The 19,682-nt window shown below is 42.1% G+C and overlaps 1 protein-coding gene and 1 long non-coding RNA gene across 2 annotated transcripts in view; one reads left to right on the top strand and one right to left on the bottom strand.

Moving 5' to 3' along the window:
* Positions 1-19,682, top strand: part of ALDH9A1 (aldehyde dehydrogenase 9 family member A1) — a 191,695-nt gene that overhangs the window by 60,917 nt on the left and 111,096 nt on the right. The window contains exons 3-4 of the mRNA XM_073557997.1: positions 487-632; positions 19,409-19,538. Of these exons, the coding sequence (XP_073414098.1) occupies positions 487-632; positions 19,409-19,538 (276 nt within the window). The remainder of the gene's footprint in view (positions 1-486; positions 633-19,408; positions 19,539-19,682) is intronic.
* Positions 7,697-9,666, bottom strand: LOC141066676 (uncharacterized). The gene is made up of 3 exons (XR_012226439.1): positions 9,354-9,666; positions 8,974-9,124; positions 7,697-8,331 (listed from the first exon to the last, which is right to left on the bottom strand). It is a non-coding gene; the product is annotated as an uncharacterized lncRNA (long non-coding RNA).

Genomic DNA, 19,682 nt, shown 5'->3' with positions numbered 1-19,682 from the left:
GAAAATTGCAAAGTTTTAAACATTTTCACCATATGTCCATTTTTTTCATAAATAAACGCAAGTCCTATCAAAGAAATTTTACCACTAACATGAAGTAAAATGTCAAGAAAAAAACAGTCTCTGAATCAACGGATCCGTTAAAGCGTTCCAGAGTTATAACCTCATAAAGTGACAGTGGTCAGAATTGTAAAAATTGGCCTGGTCATTAAGCTGCAAATTGGCGCTGTCACCAAGGGGTTAATGATAAGTTTGTAGAAACCAGAGTGACTATTCATCACTCCATGGCTGTAGGCAGCTTCAGCGAAGTTACTTTAAAGAGCGTTTTTGCCACATCTTTATAAAGTGACATTGTTCTGTGTTTCACAAGTAGTGACCAGCACTTCACATCCCAGGCCATTGTTGTTTTTACATTGTAACGACTATACATCTTTCTATCGGGATACCAGGTTGTGGACTGTAACTGCTGATCTGGTTGTGCTGTTCTAGGACGAGTTATTACATCCTTTCCTTGCTCTGGAGAAAAAGAGGTGAATGAAGCCATTCAAAGTGCTAAGACAGCCTTTAACATATGGAGACAGAAGTCTGGAATGGAGCGAAGCCGCGTCTTGTTGGAGGCAGCTCGTATTATCAGGGTCAGTATGTCTTGGTGAGAAATAAGTCTACTGGCATTTGAATAAAGCTGACCAATAATAGAAGTTAATTGTTTTACTTTACAGGGGTTTTCCACATTTTGCTGAAATAGCTAATACACCATGCACTAGCATAGAAAAATCGACCCGCCATGTTTTCTTACTGGTGTGCTCCAGGTCTGGCCTTTTTTTTTTTTTTTTTTTTTTTTAAAGATCCTTGTTTGGCAATGGTTCTTTTATTTACCCAAGTAAACCTTTCAACTGCACCATCTAAGGCCGGGGTCCCCAACCTGTTGCTCGGGAGCCACATGTGGCTCATGGTCCCATGAATTGTGGCTCACGGCTGTCTGCCAACTTGGTGCAGTAGCTCCAGGTCTAGCAAACAGGTATGAGGAGCACATCTCAAGATAATGAATTTTGTGAGTAGCCTGCACAGAAGAGCAGATCTGGTTGCCATATACTGGTCTTCGAGGTTTCGATTTAATTTAAGTATGGTACGCTGGAGGCAGGATGATACTATCTGTGAGAGGTGGTGCCTGAAGCTGGATATGACACTGTTAGGAGTGCTGGATGGGAGAATACTGAATGGGGGAATTGTGGGGACCACTGGATCTTGTTATACTGCTTGCAGGGGATTTCTGTGGAAAAGCTTTGGTTATCATTATACCTATAATGGGGGCTGTGGTTGCCACTACTGTGAGGGGGGAAGGAGTTGAATGTGGCTCGTGACCCTCTCTCTGAGCTGAATTTAGCACTCTAGGTCAGAATGGTTGGGCACCACTGATCTAAAGTAGTCACTGGAACTGTTTAGCTTGTTTGCAGGTACAGAAGAGAAGACTATGTATCACTTTCTGATTTTATTCATGGATTTCCGTCCCTAGAATATGCAGTGAAATGCAGTACCAGCTAAATGGATGAGATTTCATACAATCTCCACTTCGCTGTGCTGAAAACTTCTACAGAGTTTGTTGCAAAATGCACTCTTTCCCCTGAAAAGCGGTTAAATCTGCAATATGATGGTCATTGACCAAAATAAAAAAAATATAAATTGCCCACTTTTCCATTTCAGAAAAGAAAAAAACCCTCAAATTTGGTATTGCGTCATGTGCAGAAATCTCGTCTTTCAAAATTTTTAAATTGCTTAACTCATTCCAATCCAAGCGATTTTTGTTTTCACATAGCTGTATGAGGGCTTGTTTTTTACGTGATAAGTTGATGTTTTAAATGTCTGTTTGATTTATCATTTATCACATAGAGAAAGATTTGCAGAAAATGTTTCCTCTCTCTATTAGGCGACTGGAGTCTGCGATGCCATCTGATCACTTGTACTACACAGGGCCGGACTGGGACTGAAAATCAGCCCTGGCACACCAACCAAAGCAGCCCACGTGCTATAATAATATATATATATATATATATATATATATATATATATATATATATACATACATACATACATACATACATACATACATACATACATACATACATTTTTTTTTTTTTTTAAATGGGAGGGTATCTTCAATACAACCTTTTCTCTACAGTTTGTTAAATCAGAAATATCTGGGAATTCTACAGATCCACAGAAACATGTTTTACATAGAACAGACGTCTTTAAAGTATGGTCCCACAGGATAGATTCACAACGCTTTTTTTGGTTGCAGGTTTGCGTGTGGTAATTCTGCTTCATATTGCCTTTCTATAAAGGTGGATTGCTCTTACTTGAATCAACCACAAAGCTACCATTTGTAATTATATTAGCATTGCGGAAAAACAAGTGGTGGAAAACATACATGTACATCAAATAGTTTAGTACTGTAGCTGGAACTTCCCATCATAACACACGTGTAATAATAAACTTAACAGGAAGAAGTCATGATAAGAACAAATTTTTTTTTTATTAAGTTATAGTATTTCCACTACAAAAATTAAATATATAGTGAAAATACAATCTCAAAACATTGAGACAATGAAAAACATTAACCAAAAAAATCTGTGCAATCTTTGAGCAAACTTTGGTCTGCTGATTGAGGTATTTTACGTTATTAATTCACAAGATGAATAAAACATTCATTATTCATAAAAATGCAGCATGTCAGAAAAGATAAATAACATAAGAAAATTGCAATATACAGTGCCTTGCAAAAGTATTCGGGCCCCTGGAACTTTTCAACCTTTTCCCACATATCATGCTTCAAACATAAAGATACCAAATGTAAATTTTTGGTGAAAAATCAACAACAAGTTGGACACAATTGTGAAGTTGAATGAAATTTATTGCTTATTTTAAATTTTTGTGGAAATGCAAAAACTGAAAAGTGGGGCGTGCAATATTATTCGTCCCCTTTACTTTCAGTGCAGCAAACTCACTCCAGAAGTTCATTGTGGATCTCTGAATGATCCAATGTTGTCCTAAATGACTAATGATGATAAATATAGTCCACCTGTGTGTAATCAAGTCTCCATATAAATGCAGCTGCTCTGTGATAGTCTCAGGGTTCTGTTTGAAGCACAGAGAGCATGATGAAGACCAAGGAACACAATAGGCAGGTCCGTAACCGTAATACTGTTGTGGAGAAGTTTAAAGCCGGATTTGGATACAAAATGATTTTCAAAACTTTAAACATCCCAAGGAGCACTCTGCAAGTGATCCTATTGAAATGGAAGGAGTATGATACCACTGCAAATCTACCAAGACTTGGCAATCCCTCTAAACTTTCATCTCAAACTAGGAGAAGACTGATCAGAGATGCAGCCAAGAGGCCCATGATCACTCTGGATGAACTGCAGAGATCTACAGCTGAGGTGGGACAGTCTGTCCACAGGACAACAATCAGTCGTACACTGCACAAATCTGACCTTTATGGAAGAGTGGCAAGAAGAAAGCCATTTCTCAAAGATATCCATAAAAAATGTAATTTAAAGTTTGCAACAAGCCACCTGGGAGACACACAAAATATGTGGAAGAAGGTGCTCTGGTCAGATGAAACCAAAATCGAACATTTGACAACAAAGCCAAACGATATGTTTGGCATAAAAGCAACACAGCTCATCACCCTGAACACACCATCCCCACTGTCAAACATGGTGGTGGCAGCATCATGATTTAGGCCTGCTTTTCTTCAGCAGGGACAGGGAGAATGGTTAAAATTGATGGGAAGATGCCGGATGGAGCCAAATACAGGACCATTCTTGAAGAAAACCTGTTGGAGTCTGCAAAAGACCTGAGACTGGGACGGAGATTTGTCTTCCAACAAGACAATGATCCCAAACAAAGCAAAATCTACAATGGAATGGTTCACAAATAAACGTATCCAGGTGTTAGAATGGCCAAGTCACAGTCCAGACCTGAATCCAATCGAGAATCTGTGGAAAGAGCTGAAAACTGCTGTTCACAAACGATCTCCATCAAACCTCACTGAGCTCCAGCTGGTTGCCAAGGAAGAATGGGCAAGAATTTCAGTCTCTCCATGTACAAAACTGATAGAGACATACCCCAAGCGAGTTGCAGCTGTAATCGCAGAAAAAGGGGGGGCAACAAAGTATTAAGTTAAAAGAGCCGAATAATATTGCACGCGCCACTTTTCAGTTTTTGAATCTCCACAAAAATTTAAAATAGCCAATAAATTTTGTTCAACTTCACAATTGTGTCCCACTTGTTGTTGATTCTTCACCACAAATTTACATTTGGCATCTTTATGTTTGAAGCATGATATGTGGGAAAAGGTTGAAAAGTTCCAGAGGGCAGAATACTTTCGCAAGGCACTGTACTTTCAAGGGTTATCCAATACTCAGACAACCCTTTCTCAATTATTATATCTCACCATGTAAAATAATAAGTCTACACTCCTCTCTGGTGCTGTTGTTCCAGCAACATCGCTACTGAGTCTCCTGGGGCTTGCATGACATTATGTCGCATGAGCCTTGCAGTTAATAGGCTGCTTCACACTTACCTACTTTAGAGTAAACTGACATCCAGAAGAAGTGAGAACTGCTGCTGCTGCTGCCCTCTCTGAATATCAGTTACGTTAGAAAGTAAGAGTTCATTTGCCCATTATCAGCTGCTGACTGGTTGCAGGGCTTATGTGACAAAAGTTTGTTGCAAGCCCCAGGAGACCAAGTGCCGATGTTGCCGATTGGAATGTTGCCAACACCAGAGATGAGTTCAGGCTGTTATTATATTACATGGTGGAATATAGTAATTGAGAAGGGGTTATCTACTAGTGGTCAACCCCTTTAAAAACAAAAGTGCAATGCTTAGTCGTAAACACTCAAAATTATTTAGTCACGTTCCTTGTAAACCACATAACTTAAAACATCTCTGGATACTTATTGCATCAGTGTTCTGACTGTAATACAGTTTAATACACCATAATGCCCAGAAAGTTGCCATTCCCAGCTAACAAAACTTTAACTTTTTTTTTTCAGCACTGTGTTTGCTGCTTTAAATTTAAGTCCTCTCTCCATGTTCTTAGACTAGTGACTCTCCTGCAGCTTGTTTTTCAGCACTGCTCCGGTCCAGCGTTGCGATCTTGTGATTGTAACGTCTGACTGGTTGGAAGTCAGAACAAGTCACGTCACAAGCTCCCAATGCTACTCAGGCAGAATGAGGCACTCGGATATGCATTGATTTGTGACCTCTGGCTCTGGCGCTGAATGTCACACTGGAGCAGCCGGCAGGTCACCACTTCAGAACGGTATTAAAGGACCCTTGCTCCCCAATTATAAACCTATGGCTATGCTGTACCTTTCCAGTAAACTTCATTTCTAAATTTACAGTACATATTAATGTAAAAAAGAAAACCTCCTACAGCTATTGCAGTTTGTTTTCTAATATAACAAACCAAAAAGGAATGGTGATGCCGTTTTAATTACCTAAGGCTTCTTGACAATAGGTTGCTTTTTTCAGCCACTTTGTCAATAATATCATCTCCATCAAGTTTCATCAGTATGTCCTTTTCAGTAGCCATTAACATGAAAGATTCTAGGTGACTTTGATTCATGCTGTTTCTTAATCTGTTTTTTATAAATTTTAATGTAGAGAAGCTTCGTTCACAAGCAACTTGTGTAATGGAGAGACTTAGAAGAAATTTGTATGCCTGTCCAATTATATTGTAAGCATCAGTAAGTAGATTATAGCGCTGTAGTAATTGATAGACACACAAAGAACAGTTCTTGCATGATGAACAGCTTTTCGTCACTAGTTCTGTATCATCAATGGTCTCGTCTTGGCTTGTGTCTGTTGCCACTCTAATATTATATTCTTCTAAGGGCGATCTTTTCAATTTCTCCCAGTGCAAAGTCAGGCTGCGCAGCTCACTGCGAAGATTCTCAGGTGTTGCTCTGTCATCAAATTTAATCAAGCGTTTGCTTGTCTCATCCAAAGTAGGGCTATTTAATCCATTTTCTCTTATGGAATTAAAGTTTCGCGGATCAAGGCAGGCAAGGTCTGCATATATTGTCCCATTTGCGGTGAAACGTTGTTCCATGCTTTGTGTGACAGCATCCAAGATGACATTATGAACTTTCACCTTGTATGCGATTTCTGCATTTGCATGTACCTCATCTTGGGCTACTTCACCTGCCATTAGTTTTCTTCTTCTAATTCTTTTCTCAGGCAAAGAATTTTCAATTTCAAAGCTAAATTCTCCATATTTTTCTTGAAGTTGGTCATTTGCCCATTTTACAAAATTATTTGCAGCTTCTTTGACCTCATCAAATGATCGAACATAACTTTTTAGACTCTCCTGCACGTCCATCACCATCCAATAACCTGTTAAAATATCCATGCCAGATGTTTGCAAATACTTAGATAATGGAGAGGTGAGTTCAAATATGCGTAAAAAAATTTGGGCTGTAATGATTGTTTCGTATCTAAGCAGGCAGTCACAGTATCCTTTAGCTTTTGCACGAGCATCAGCGTTATGCTTGCTTGAAGAATAGAAAATTCTAAGCATGACAATGAGACTGACATATAAAGCAGAATCTGGCTTGTCAAAGGATCCAAAAACCTTTTTCAAAGCAACATCTTTTGACCACCAACGTGTTTCAGCTACTGTTGAAAGCCTACGATGGAGTGGGTCCTGGCTTACATTCTCCCACAAATCCATTCGAACATATGAATCTTTAATGAACGTTGCTACATCGTTGAGAAGCATAAATAATGATGCACTTTGCAAAGTTGTCTTGGTGCTCTCTGACAAAACTAGGTTTAGGATATGCGAATAACACCACACATGTATTTGGCCAGGAGAGACAGTTGTTAACCAAGTTAAAAAGCCTTTGTAAGTCCCTTGCATATTAGCTGCCCCGTCAGTGGAATTGCCAATACATTTTGTAACGTCTATGTGGCATAAAGTGAGAACGTTCATTAGAAGCTGGTGTATTGCTTCACCGGTGGTTAACTTGCAGTCTACTATTGCAAGCAGCCTTTCATGGATTTGGTTAGTGACATAACGGATTATAACGCTCATCTGTTCTCGTGAAGTTATATCTTGTGATGTGTCAATCTGGATGGAGAACATTCCAGCGTCCCTTACTTCTTTTTCAATAGTAGTTTGAATAAGTTGCTTGATGGCATCAAGGATTCCATTCACAGTGTTTTTTGACAGCAATGTTAATAGTGATCCTCTGCCTCTAGCACCTTTGGAATGCTGCTGTTGGCTTTTTTCAATGCATTCACTTACATGCTCTTGCAGACAAACATCATACTTGCTTAACAGTAGAACTAGTTCCAAAAAATTCCCATGACCTAAAGTCACATTCTTTAACATATATGCTGCTTCAGCTTTGTCCCCTCTGTAGCTGAGTCCACATTTTCCAATCACCTTTATTATGTCTATTACCCTATGAAGTACTTGTCGTCTTTTTCGAACTTGCTCTCGGCGAATTGACATTTGATTATGAAGAAGGCGGCTTCCAATATCTGCACTGGTTGCCTTTAGAAAATATGCTTCAGCACAACCTCTGTGACTATTACTTTTCTCATGTTCCTCTAATCTTTAATAAACGTGCCTTCGATCTTTCAACCCATCTATAAATGGACCAGTTGTAGAAGGCTTTGAAAATGCGAGACAGACAGTACAAAATAATGATTTGTTCTTAATATTGTATGTCAGCCATCTTCTGTTTGATCCATCTTTGCGTAAGAAGACTTTTTGGAAGTTAGGATCTTCTTCGGTATCTTGTTGTGGGTGATTTTTGAAAAATAAAGACAGTTGGCCTGATGAAGGGCGTGCAAAGTAGTTGATGCTTTCTCCAGAGGTGGTTTCTACACTGAAAGAAGCACTATCTGATGGTGAAAACTCAATAGAACATGATGGAACAGATTGAGAAATTGAAGCCACAGGTACAATACTGGATACAGATGTGACTGGCTCTGGCTCCGATCCAGTACACGATGAACAGGCATCTCCTGGTACAACAGTAGTTAATGTAACAACCTCAGCTTCAGTATCACTTGAAGAAGGGTCAAATGCAGGTACCGATTCAGATGTTATTTCGTCTTCCGTCACTGTCTGAGGAATATTAGCTGTTGTAAGTGTTGTGGCTAGAACAGTTGTGCGGGAGAACAAGTCTGATAACTTTGCACATTTTGCTGCATCAGCTTCCAGACTCCTCTTCTTTTTTTCCCTGACCTTCTCTGCACCACCTTTCCTTTTTTTGGCTGTGGTTGTATCCATTTTGCATCAATAACACCAATCTGTGAATTAATGAAATTGCTTTGTGTAGTGTAACCCAAGTTGTAACTCTACAAAAAGTCTAAGCTATATTTTTGTTAGGTTATTTGTGAAATGATGCTGCTTAATAGTAATAACTCATGGTATAATATTTGATGTATTTATTACTTAACCTAAGATCATAAAATATACCTATGTCATGTTGACAGTGAACATCTCTGAGCTCCTATAGGCATGCCATGCATAAATCTGGAGAGAATTCTATATGATGTATAAGTAAAATGTCTCACTTAGGCCCTGTTCACAAGCTTTACTTTGGCCCTGTTCACAAGCTTTACTTTTGCAGTGCATCCTAGGTTTGTCTGTGTTTCTTCAGGGTTCTAACACATTTCAAATACATACTGATAGGGAAATTGTATTGTGAGCCCCAATTGGGATAGTAAAGATAATGTCTGTAAAGTGCTGTGAAATTAGTGGTGCTAAGCGACTAACAAATAAATGCTGTTTGTATAATTTTAACTGTTAAAGGGAACCTGTCAGCTGTTCTGGCCGCTATAAGATGCGGCCACCGCCTTTCAGGGCTGATATACAGTATACTATAATGCTGTAGATAAGCCCCCCCATCCGACCTGCAAGATAAGACAAATAAGTTTTATTATACTCACTCAGACACCTGTGCAGGAGCGCGATGCCGGGTAGACACGAACCAAGCAGGATGGCGACATCGCAAGACGGGAGGCGCCGGACCTGGAGCTGCGACACCCATCGGACCGGACTGCATCGGACCGCCCCCCCAAACTTATTTTTCTTATCTTGCTGCGGCAAAAAGAGGTGACAGGTGCACTTTACTAAAAAGTAGTAAATAAAAATATAAAAACAATACAAAACAAATACAATAACAAAATGTGCATCACCACTCAAATACTCATGAATCCATGTCCACTTTTGAAAACATTTGATGATGCATCCATTTTGAAATTGTATCACAATCCAAATTTTTTCATTCGTTTATGCAAAATAATACTGCAGGAGACCTTTCACTCACCTTCACATGTAGTATAGTGCTCTCTTTCCTGCTTTTTGACCCTTCGGATTTTGGTGTACACATCTAATTAAAACGAAAAAAAATTAAATGACTTTAATTGACGCACACTTCCACCACCACTGTATGTGGAAGGGATTACTTTGGGTGCCATTATTCTGTGTTGGGGAACAGTGTAGGGACCATCATACAGTGTTGGGGTCACTGGAGATCTTAATGTGTGTGTGTATGGGTGGGGACTGTGTGTGGGCATCACTGTGTGTGGGCATTGAATGGGAATCATGCTGTGTATGTGGAGGGTACTGTAAAGGAATTCACTGTGAGAGAGTATCCTGTGTTTGTGGGAAAAATGTGTTGCTTTATGGTGGCCATTAATGGGTTACCATAGTGAGTGAGAACACAAAGGGGGTTCAATAGGGGAAAATTACTTTGTAAGTGCTACAATACAAGTCCCTCTCACTGCCTTTAATATGTGGGAGATTCAGTCTTCTGTGACTGTACCTATAGTATGTGCTGTGACCCCACTGACACTTTTTAGTTTTGTAAGGGGAAACCCCAATTAAGATGTCTGCTAGACCTTTCGCCCCCAGACATGGATTAAGGCGTATGACAGAACGATGGACAGGTATAGTATATTGTTGTTTTTTATTTTTTGTTTTATTTCAGGAGAACGAGGGCTTTGGTGGAATTAGGCATTAGGTGAGTATAACTGTGCTTGTTATCTAATATATAAAGCTCAATGTGTGTGTATGTTTGTATGTATGTGTGTGTGTATGTGTGTATGTCCGGGATTGGCATCTGCACCGTCGCAGCTACAGCCACAAAATTTTGCAGTCACACGTCTGGAGCCCGAGAGTGTCCTATGTTGCAAGGCGAAATTTTAACTTCGCGCGTTCCAATTCACCAAACAATTTTGCCTATTCATGTCATTTCTATGGTGTTATTGTCCTTCTGTAAAGCTGGAAATAACATAATTTATTACCGTGCCAACACAGACCACCCTCTGACACAGACTGCAGGGGGAGCCCACAGCCCAGTATCACACAGGATAGGATTAGATACACGGCCCAGCAGTCAGTATCACACAGGATAGGATTAGATATACAGCTCAGCAGTCAGTATTACACAGGATAGGATTAGGTACACAGTTCAGCAGACATTATCACACAGGATAGGGTTAGTTACACAGCTCAGCAGTCAGTATCACACAGGATAGGATTAGGTACACAGCTCAGAAACAGGATGTGGCAAAAGAGAGGACATTTTCATGCCAAGAATTCCACTCATTCCATCTGATTAGTTTTTTGATTTTAAATGCCTCCAGTTTCCAGTTCAACTGCTATTTGCAATGTCTATTAACAAGGCTCAGGGACAGTCCTTTAAAGTAGTAGGGATCGATTTGCAATCTCCATGCTTTTTTCTCATGGTCAACTTTACGTGATCTGTTCAAGAGTCGGAACTGCCAAAAATCTGTTCATCTTTGCACCGAAAGGAAAAAACAAAAATCTTGAATGAGTTGAAAATAAAATACTATCAATACTTGGGTAATCAATTAGTTAATTTGTGTTACAAATCTGTAGTGTTGAATATATGATGTGAAATGTTTTTATGAGCAATATAATCATTATAATTTGTTATAACTAACCAGAGTTGGTTACTATGCTCAGGCAACGCCGAGCTCTTCAGCTAGTTTTTAAATAAAAAAAAAGTGTTTTGTTTCATTTATAATAAAGGATTTTTATTTCATATGTATATGGAGGTGCTGGGGCTGATATATACAGGTGCTGGAGTCTGGTGTATATACAGGGGCGGGCTGGTGTATACACAAGTGCTGGTGGAGATACATTGCTGGGGCTGGGTATATACAGGTGCTGGGACTGTTGTATATACAGGACCTGTATACACATCAGCCCCAACAACGTATATCCACCAGCACCTGTGAATACACACCAGACCCAGCATCTACATCCCCCCAGACCTTGTATATACATACACATCAGCGCAGGCAGATGGCGGCCCCCCAGTCCTGCCCTGTATATGCCGTATATATCTCATGCTGGAGGCCGGCCTCAGTTATATATATATATATATATATATATATATATATCTATATATATATATCTCTATTAGTGTGCTTCTGTACATGACATCTCTGGGAGGTGAACCTATTCCTCAGCTATAAATCCTGATGAGCAGCGTCCTAGAGACCCCCTGCCCTGTAGGGACACATGAGGCTGCTGTGCCCCATCTGCCCCCTGCCGTGTCCTGTTGGGGTGGGGCTGCCGTGACCTTTTGGGGGGCTGCCGTGTCTTGTCGGGAGGGGCTGCCATGTCCAGACAGGGGGGGGACTGCCGTGTCCAGTCAGGGAAGCTGCCGTGTCCTGTCGGGGGGCTGCCGTGTCCAGTCAGGGGGGCTGCGCTGCCGTGTCCTTTTGGGGGGCCGCCGTGTCCTGTCAGGGGGGCTGCGCTGCCGTGTCCTTTTGGGGGGCCGCCGTGTCCTGTCGGAGGGGCTGCCGTGTCCTGTCGGGGGGGCTGCCGTGTCCTGTCGGGGGGGCTGCCGTGTCCTGTCGGGAGGGGCTGCCGTGTCCTGTCGGGAGGGGCTGCCGTGTCCTGTCGGGAGGGGGACTGCCGTGTCCAGTCAGGGAAGCTGCCGTGTCCTGTCGGGGGGCTGCTGTGTCCAATCAGGGGGGCTGCGCTGACGTGTCCTTTTGGGGGGCCGCCGTTTCCTGTCGGGGGGGCTGCCGTGTCCTGTCGGGAGGGGCTGCCGTGTCCAGTCAGGGAAGCTGCCGTGTCCTGTCGGGGGGCTGCTGTGTCCAATCAGGGGGGCTGCGCTGACGTGTCCTTTTGGGGGACCGCCGTTTCCTGTCGGGGGGGCTGCCGTCACCGTGTCCTGTCGGGGAAGCTGCCGTGTCCTGCCAGGGCGCAGATTGGGCTCAGCACTCAGCAGCCTTATGCTTCTCTGCAGGGGGTGAGGTGTGACCGCACACACTGTTTAATCAGGCAGGGTCTATAGCTGACACAGTGACAGACAGCAGGGCCAGGGTCAGGCGGCCCAGCGCCAGCCCAGGGCAGTATTTTTTTATCAACAGAGAGTCACTCACTCACATCATCATGGGCCCGCCACCAGCGCCAGGCAGCCCGGCCCCAGCCCCAGGGCGACTCCGACTCGCCCAGTCCAGACGCCCGCCACCCACGCCAAGCGGTGCCGCTGCCTCATTACAAATGGCCGCGGCCGCCAGGTTTCCTCTGCTCCTGCTGCGGTCCGGGGGCGGGGCTTGTCAGCGTCACCACGTCGCGTCACGTGTTTAACCCCCGCTGCCTGCCGCCTTGCCAGAAAATTTAAAGGGCCGGCGGCAGGAAAAAAAGAGGCCGAGCCGCCGCCGCCGCCAGCGGCCCATCACCTTTTGAAAATGGCGGCCCAGCGGGAAAATGCCCGGTTGGGTAAATGGCCAATCCGGGCCTGGTACTACATATCACAATACCATAGTATTGCAGCACAATCAAAAAATGTTTGCACAAACAAAAATCATGGTCTTCATAAAAGCAGTCATGGTACTCATGGGTGTTTTCAGCATACCCTCTGCTGTCTTTGCTCCCCGTCAGCACCCCATGATCGCTGGGGAGAGTGATTGGCCTGTGGAATGTTGTCTGCCCCAGCCGCATCCTGCAGATGCTCCACTTCTGAGCTTGCCTCAGAGACTGGGATCCAACATATACTGCAACTTTAAAAGAAATGAGCTGGAACACGTTAGTACAAGTGCAATGGAAATAATATGGGGTACTTGGTTGACACCATTGTGAGACCATATGCAGGTGCACTGGACCCTGGATTCCTTCTGATGCATTGTGTGGCTTAAGTGTGTCAGCAGTTCCTGCATGATGAAGGCATTGGCGCAATGGACTGGCCTGCCAATTTCCCAGACCTGGAATCCAATCGAGCACATCTGGGACATCATGTCTCGTTCCATCCACCAATGGCAAGTTGCTCCACAGACTATCCAGGAGTTGGCTGAAGCTTTAATCCAGGTCTGGGAGGAGATCCCTCAGGAGAACATCCGCTGCCTCATCAGGACCATGTCCAGGCATTGTAGTTATACAGGCACAAAGAGGCTACATACAATACTGGGCATTAGTGTAATGACAAAAAATATTTTATGAAACCATGTGCAATGGAGGAACTTTTATGGGTTATTTAAGAATAAGTATTGCTTTTTTTTGTTTTTTAAAAAAGTTCGCCCTTTCATTCAAATGAAATAAGGCAAAAATGGTATTTTTCCGCAAAAAAAAGGACATGCAATTTTGCATTATTATCTTTTATGTTGACAATAGGAGGGCAGATTCCTCGTCCAGATAGACCTGTTTGCTTTTACACTGTTGCTGGAATTTCTAGAAGACATTTTCTGAATGCACTTCTTGATCGTAAAACTTGAAGCTTTGCACTGAAAATGAAAAGATAATACTAAGTTCCAAAATATTTTGAAATATTCCAGAATAGAATGTTCTAGATGTGAATAAAATACCACTTTTTGTTACAACTTAGAAAGATATTTTCTTTAAAGATAAAAATTAAAAGACGAAAAATCTTTTGAAAAAGAGGGGGAACTTTTTTGAATATTTTACAAATTTGATGATACTAATGTCATTTGAATGCAATTGTTCCTCCAATGTAAGGGGTTTCATTTTCATTTTGCAAAATTTTTAAAATTGTCATCACCCTACTGGGCATCATTTCCATGTCTTGAGGCATTTCCACTTAAGTTGAATCGGCCTGTAATTTGATTTTCCACTTTGATTTTGAGTATCATTCCAAATCCAGAACTCCATGGGATAAGTTTGATTTACATTGATCATTTTTGTTATAATTTCAACACATTCCACTATGTAATGAATAAAGATCTACACCTGGAATATTTCATTCAGTGACATCTAGGATGTAGTATTTTAGTGTTCCCTTTGTTTTGTTTTTTAAGCAGTGTACATTGGTCGTGTCAAGTATTATTACACGTTGTATTTATTGGTTAAGTGGAGAGGTATTTCTCTCAACCTATTTTTTTTTTTTCTCTTAATATGAGGAAACTGGCAGTTTTCATTTTTTTTGTGTTATGATTAACCATTGGGATTAGTGATCTTTGTTTTTTTTAACTATGGCAGTCTGAACCCTGCCTAATGTGAACAGAGGCTAACCTGAAGCTGGACATAACTTGTTAGCTCTTGCTTTACCTTTGATACTGCCATTCCAGTGAATTCCACATTTTTACTTAAATGACAGTCTGTTAATTACTTATTAACTAAAAGCCTTTGATGGCACACAACACACCTCTGTGAATTGTTCTTCTAAATGATCCTTATCTTTTAAATCTAGGACATGCATTTATTTCTTGATGACCTTTGGTACATTTTCCAGTTATCAGGCCTTCTAAACTGGTGTCAATCACCTATCAAATGGTTGGTCAGCAGCTCATCGTCCTGTGTAAATGGGATGTTCTGCAAAAAGAAGAGAAACTATGAGAACAAACTAATTGTATTGTCCTGTGCTCATTGAAGTGTGGCTTAAAAAAAAACTAATAGCTCTGTCCGATCAGCTACTTGTAAATGCACTCTCGATGACATTCTGATGTTCAGTGGTCGGATTCCTCTAGTCATGTAGAGTTCTCCCAAGTAAGACGTTGTGTGCACACAACCAAACTGGTACAAAGTCTATACGACTGAATGAGGCCTAATGCTGACAGCTAAAGCTGAATCTCCCTGCCCCATGGGGTTTACCACGTGTCACTTCTGCACATAAGCAAAGAACAGATCGCTCCATATTGAGGGCTGGTCATGACATCCGAAATAATATTGAATCTGCAGACAATATTGATCAGTCACTCTTCCTAGGTAGCATTCAGGTCCCTTCCATTTTGATACAGGAAAGATGTATATCTTTGTACCATGTTAGCCAGTAGATAGAAAAATATTCAGAATTGAGAGTCCTCAGTGGTTGATACCTTTTAATGGCTAACTGAAAAGATGGTAACACATTGCAAGCTTTCGAGACTACTCAGGTCTCTTCATCAGGCATAGGCTAATACAAAATCTGAAGAGTCACATATTTATGCACAATACAGCACAGAAAAAATGCAATAGATGAGACAAGTGACGTGAAGCAGAATTATGATTATGGGAGAGGGAGAAACATAAATATTGCTCCAGTTCATAGATAACGAGTCCAGATGTTTTAGGCTGAGTTCACATGTGGCGTTTTTTCGCGTTTCCACTGCGGTTTTAACCGCGCAATTTTGCCACGAAAAATAAGCATCCCATGCATTCCTATGGGATTCCGCAATGCTGTGCTAATACTGCGGTTTTTACCGCGGCGGAATCGCTTCGCAGTAAAAAAACGCAGCATGCTCATTAATTTTGTGGAATCGCGGCGATCCCGCACCCATAGGAATGCATTGTTCCGCTTACTTCCCACATGTGGCTGTGCACACCATGTGAAAAGTAAACAGAACAATTGCGGATGGTACCCACGGTCCGGAGGAGAGAAGACTGTCCTCCGGGCTTTGGGTACCATATCCCTGTAAAAAATAGAATTTCAAACAAAAAATGGTGTTATTCTTACCTTCCGACGTCCTGTGCAGCCTTCCCGCCTCTCTCCACGCTCTCGTTCCCAGTAATCCTTTGCGAAAATGCCCGCGATGACGTCCGTTCTCGCGGGATCGCGAAGTCTCGCGGTCATTCGCACGATGTCATCGCGAATTACCGCGAGACGACGCGATCCCGTGAGAACGGACGTCATCACGGGCGTTTTCGCAAAGGATTACTGGGAACGAGAGCATGGAGAGAGGCGGGAAGGCTGCACAGGACGTCGGAAGGTAAGAATAACACCATTTTTTAATTTTTTTATTTTTTTATTTTTTGCATTTTATCTTTTACTACTGATGCTGCATAGGCGGCCTCAGTAGTAAAAAGTTGGTCACACTTGTCAAACACTATGTTTGACGAGTGTGACCAACCCGTCAATCAGTTTTCCAAGCGATGCTACAGATCGCTTGGAAAACGCTAGCATTTTGCAAGCTAATTACGCTTGCAAAATGCTAGTTTTTCCGCAGGAAAATCGCAGGAATTTAAAATGCGACTTTCCCGCGGAATGGAATTCCGGAACCCTCGCGGTAATTTCCGATGGTGGGATGAAATTGATTAAACTGTTCGTGGAACGTCTCTTAATTATCTGGACGGAGTCTGAGCAACAGCTAAAGACGTTCCACGAACAGTTTACCGTATATACTCGTGTATAAGTCGAGATTTTCAGCCCATTTTTTTGGGCTGAAAGTCCCCCTCTCGACTTATACACGAGTCATATACCGGGGGGGATCGGCGGGGGAGCTGGGGTGTCAGATCATACTCACCCTTCTCTGCAGCTCCCCTGCTTGTTACATGTTGTCGGCACTGCTCTCTTCCTGCTTCAGCTGTCAAACGGTACCCGCTCATTAAATATGCGCATATTTAATGAGCGGGTACCACGTGACCGCTGAACCAGGAGAAGAGAGCAGTGCCGACAACATGGAACAAGCAGAGGAGCTGCAGAGACAAGCGCCAGGACCCGGTGAGTATGAAGGGGGGGTTGGGAGGCATATTCACCTGTCCCTGCACTCTGATGTCTTGCGTCCTTTGCAGTGACATTCAGGTCAGAGAGCGCTATCGCTCTCTGCCTGCACAGTCACTGCAGAGCGCAACGCTGATGAGCAGGGGGCAGCGACTGAGGTGAGTATGCAGGTTTTTGGTTTTTTTTGGAAGGGAGTCAGCGGCAGCAGCAACATGATGGGGCCACTCACTGTGCAGAAAAGCTGGGGCCACTCACTGTGCAGAAAAGCTGGGGCCACTCACTGTGCATCAAAGCTGGGGCCACTCACTGTGCATCATAACTGGGGCCACATACTATGCAGATAACTGAGGCCACTCACTGTGCATCCTCGACTTATACGCGAGTCAATACATTTTTCCCAGTTTTTTGAGGTAAAATTAGGGGGGGTCGACTTATACACGGGTCGACTTATACACGAGTATATACGGTAATCAATTTCATCCCACCATCAATTTAACACTCAACTACTCCAGCACTGAGATTAACTTTTTGGACACAATCATTAAGCTAAAAAACAATGAAATAGAGACATCCCTGTATCAGAAGCCAATCGACCGTCCAACATACCTTAAATGGGACAGTTTCCATCCAAAACACATAAAGAACTCTATCTATAGCCAAGCCATCAGATACAATCGTATATGTTCCAACCCCAAGGATAGAGACAAACACCTTGATAGCCTCAAAAAGACCTTTTTGAATCAGGGCTACCATCCAAGAACAATTGAAAACCAAATTACAAGAGCCACCAGAATGTCAAGGAATCACCTGCTACATTACAAAGCTAAAGAAGAAAATAACCGGGTGCCTCTAGTAGTCATCTACAACCCAAATCTGGAAGCGCTAAGGGGAGCTGCACGGAAATTACAACCTTTACTACAAAAAGATGCCCGATTAAAATCCATTTTTCCCAGACCCCCCCACTACTGTGCTTTAGGCAGCCCCCAAATCTAAGAAGCATCATTGTCCGAAGCTCCCTGTCCTCTCCAACAGCTGGAGGAACCTTTCCTTGCAACCAGAAAAAATGTAAAACCTGTCCATCTATAATGACCACGGACAAGATAAAGATCCCCAATTCACATCAGGACTGCAAGATCCCAGGTACTTTCAGTTGCATTACATCTAATGTGGTGTACTTAATTATTTGTACTAAATGTCTAACAGGGGGTCTGTATGTGGGGAAGACAGGGCAAAAGCTTAGAACAAGGATGAATGCTCATCGTCACACAATAAGAGAAAAAGAATGGATCTACCCACGGCAAAACATTTTTGTACACCAGATCACAGCAACATGGATATGAAATTACTGGTATTGAAAGGTAACTTCACGAGAGAGAGAGAGAGAGAGAGAAGAGTCTGAGTATTAATTTATGACGACCTTTGACACTCTCCATGCTGGAATGAATGTGTCGCATGGATTTATGTCTTTTTACATCAATTAGGGAATTTGCTCCTAAGACCGTGTGGGGGCATCACAGCACATTAGGAGACCCCAATCAGAGGACAATAAAACATCCGGACTCCTTATCTATGAACTGGAGCAATATTTTATGTTTCTCCATCTCCCATAATCATAATTCTGCTTCACGTCACTTGTCTCATCTATTACATTTTTTCTGTGCTGTATTGTGCATAAATATGTGACTCTTCAGATTTTGTATTAGTCTATGCCTGATGAAGAGACCTGAGTAGTCTCGAAAGCTTGCAATGTGTTACCATCTTTTCAGCTAGCCATTAAAAGGTATCAACCACTGAGGACTCTCAATTCTGAATATAGGTCCCTTCCAGACATTGAACTATGGCCATGTTTACATGTTCAGTATTTGGTCAGTATTTTGCCTCAGGATTAGTAAACCAAAATCAGGAGTGGAACAATGAGGAAAAGTATAACAGAAACACGTCACCGCTTCTTTATCACCCACTCATGATTTTGGCTTATAAGTAAACATGAGCGAACAGCTTCGGCTCAATCCCTATTTGGCAAGGTATATCGCTTACCAAAGAAGCTGCAGCGGGAACCTGGATACCTGGAGAGCTTCAACAATCAGAAGTTCGGCGAAACATGCAGCTGCGGCATCGGACACCTGATTATCAGAACGCTCCAGGTATCTGGGTTCCCGCTGCAGCTTCTTTGGTAAGCGCTATAGCTTGCTGAAGATATTCGCTCATCTCTACTTACAAATACTGATGGCCTACGAAGGAGTTTCATGTTATTTTGCGATTTGTAACTTTTAAATAACCACCAGTGTGATTGTCACTCATAAAACACAGATTAAGTGTTGCTGGTTTTTAACGAAGTTTGCGGAAGTAAAAATGATGTAGATTTCTGTGTTTTTTTTGTTTTGTTTTTTTTTGTTCTGTTTAAAAAAAAAAAAAAAAAATCTTTTGAGTTGCTTTCATTTTTTTTAAAGTTTGAAATGGCTTTGTTACAGGAGCGCAGTGAAGAACTTGCTACCATGGAAACCATAAACAATGGGAAATCCATCTTTGAGGCCAGAGTGGATATTGAGATTTCTTGGCAGACTTTGGAGTATTATGCAGGACTTGCTGGCAGCATGGCTGGTGAGACCACTTTGAAATATGTAATTTACTGGTACCATTATTTAGAGCCTCTCCTGAGCATGTATAGAAACGGTATGATACATATACAGGTGCATCTCACAAAATTAGAATATCATCAAAAAGTTAATTTCAGCTCTTCTAAAC

This window comes from Dendrobates tinctorius, unplaced genomic scaffold, assembly GCF_039654945.1.
Source record: "Dendrobates tinctorius isolate UK_male_01 unplaced genomic scaffold, ASM3965494v1 ptg000012l, whole genome shotgun sequence".
Classification (NCBI taxonomy): domain Eukaryota; kingdom Metazoa; phylum Chordata; class Amphibia; order Anura; family Dendrobatidae; genus Dendrobates; species Dendrobates tinctorius.
This window is presented reverse-complemented; position numbering and strand designations above follow the sequence as displayed.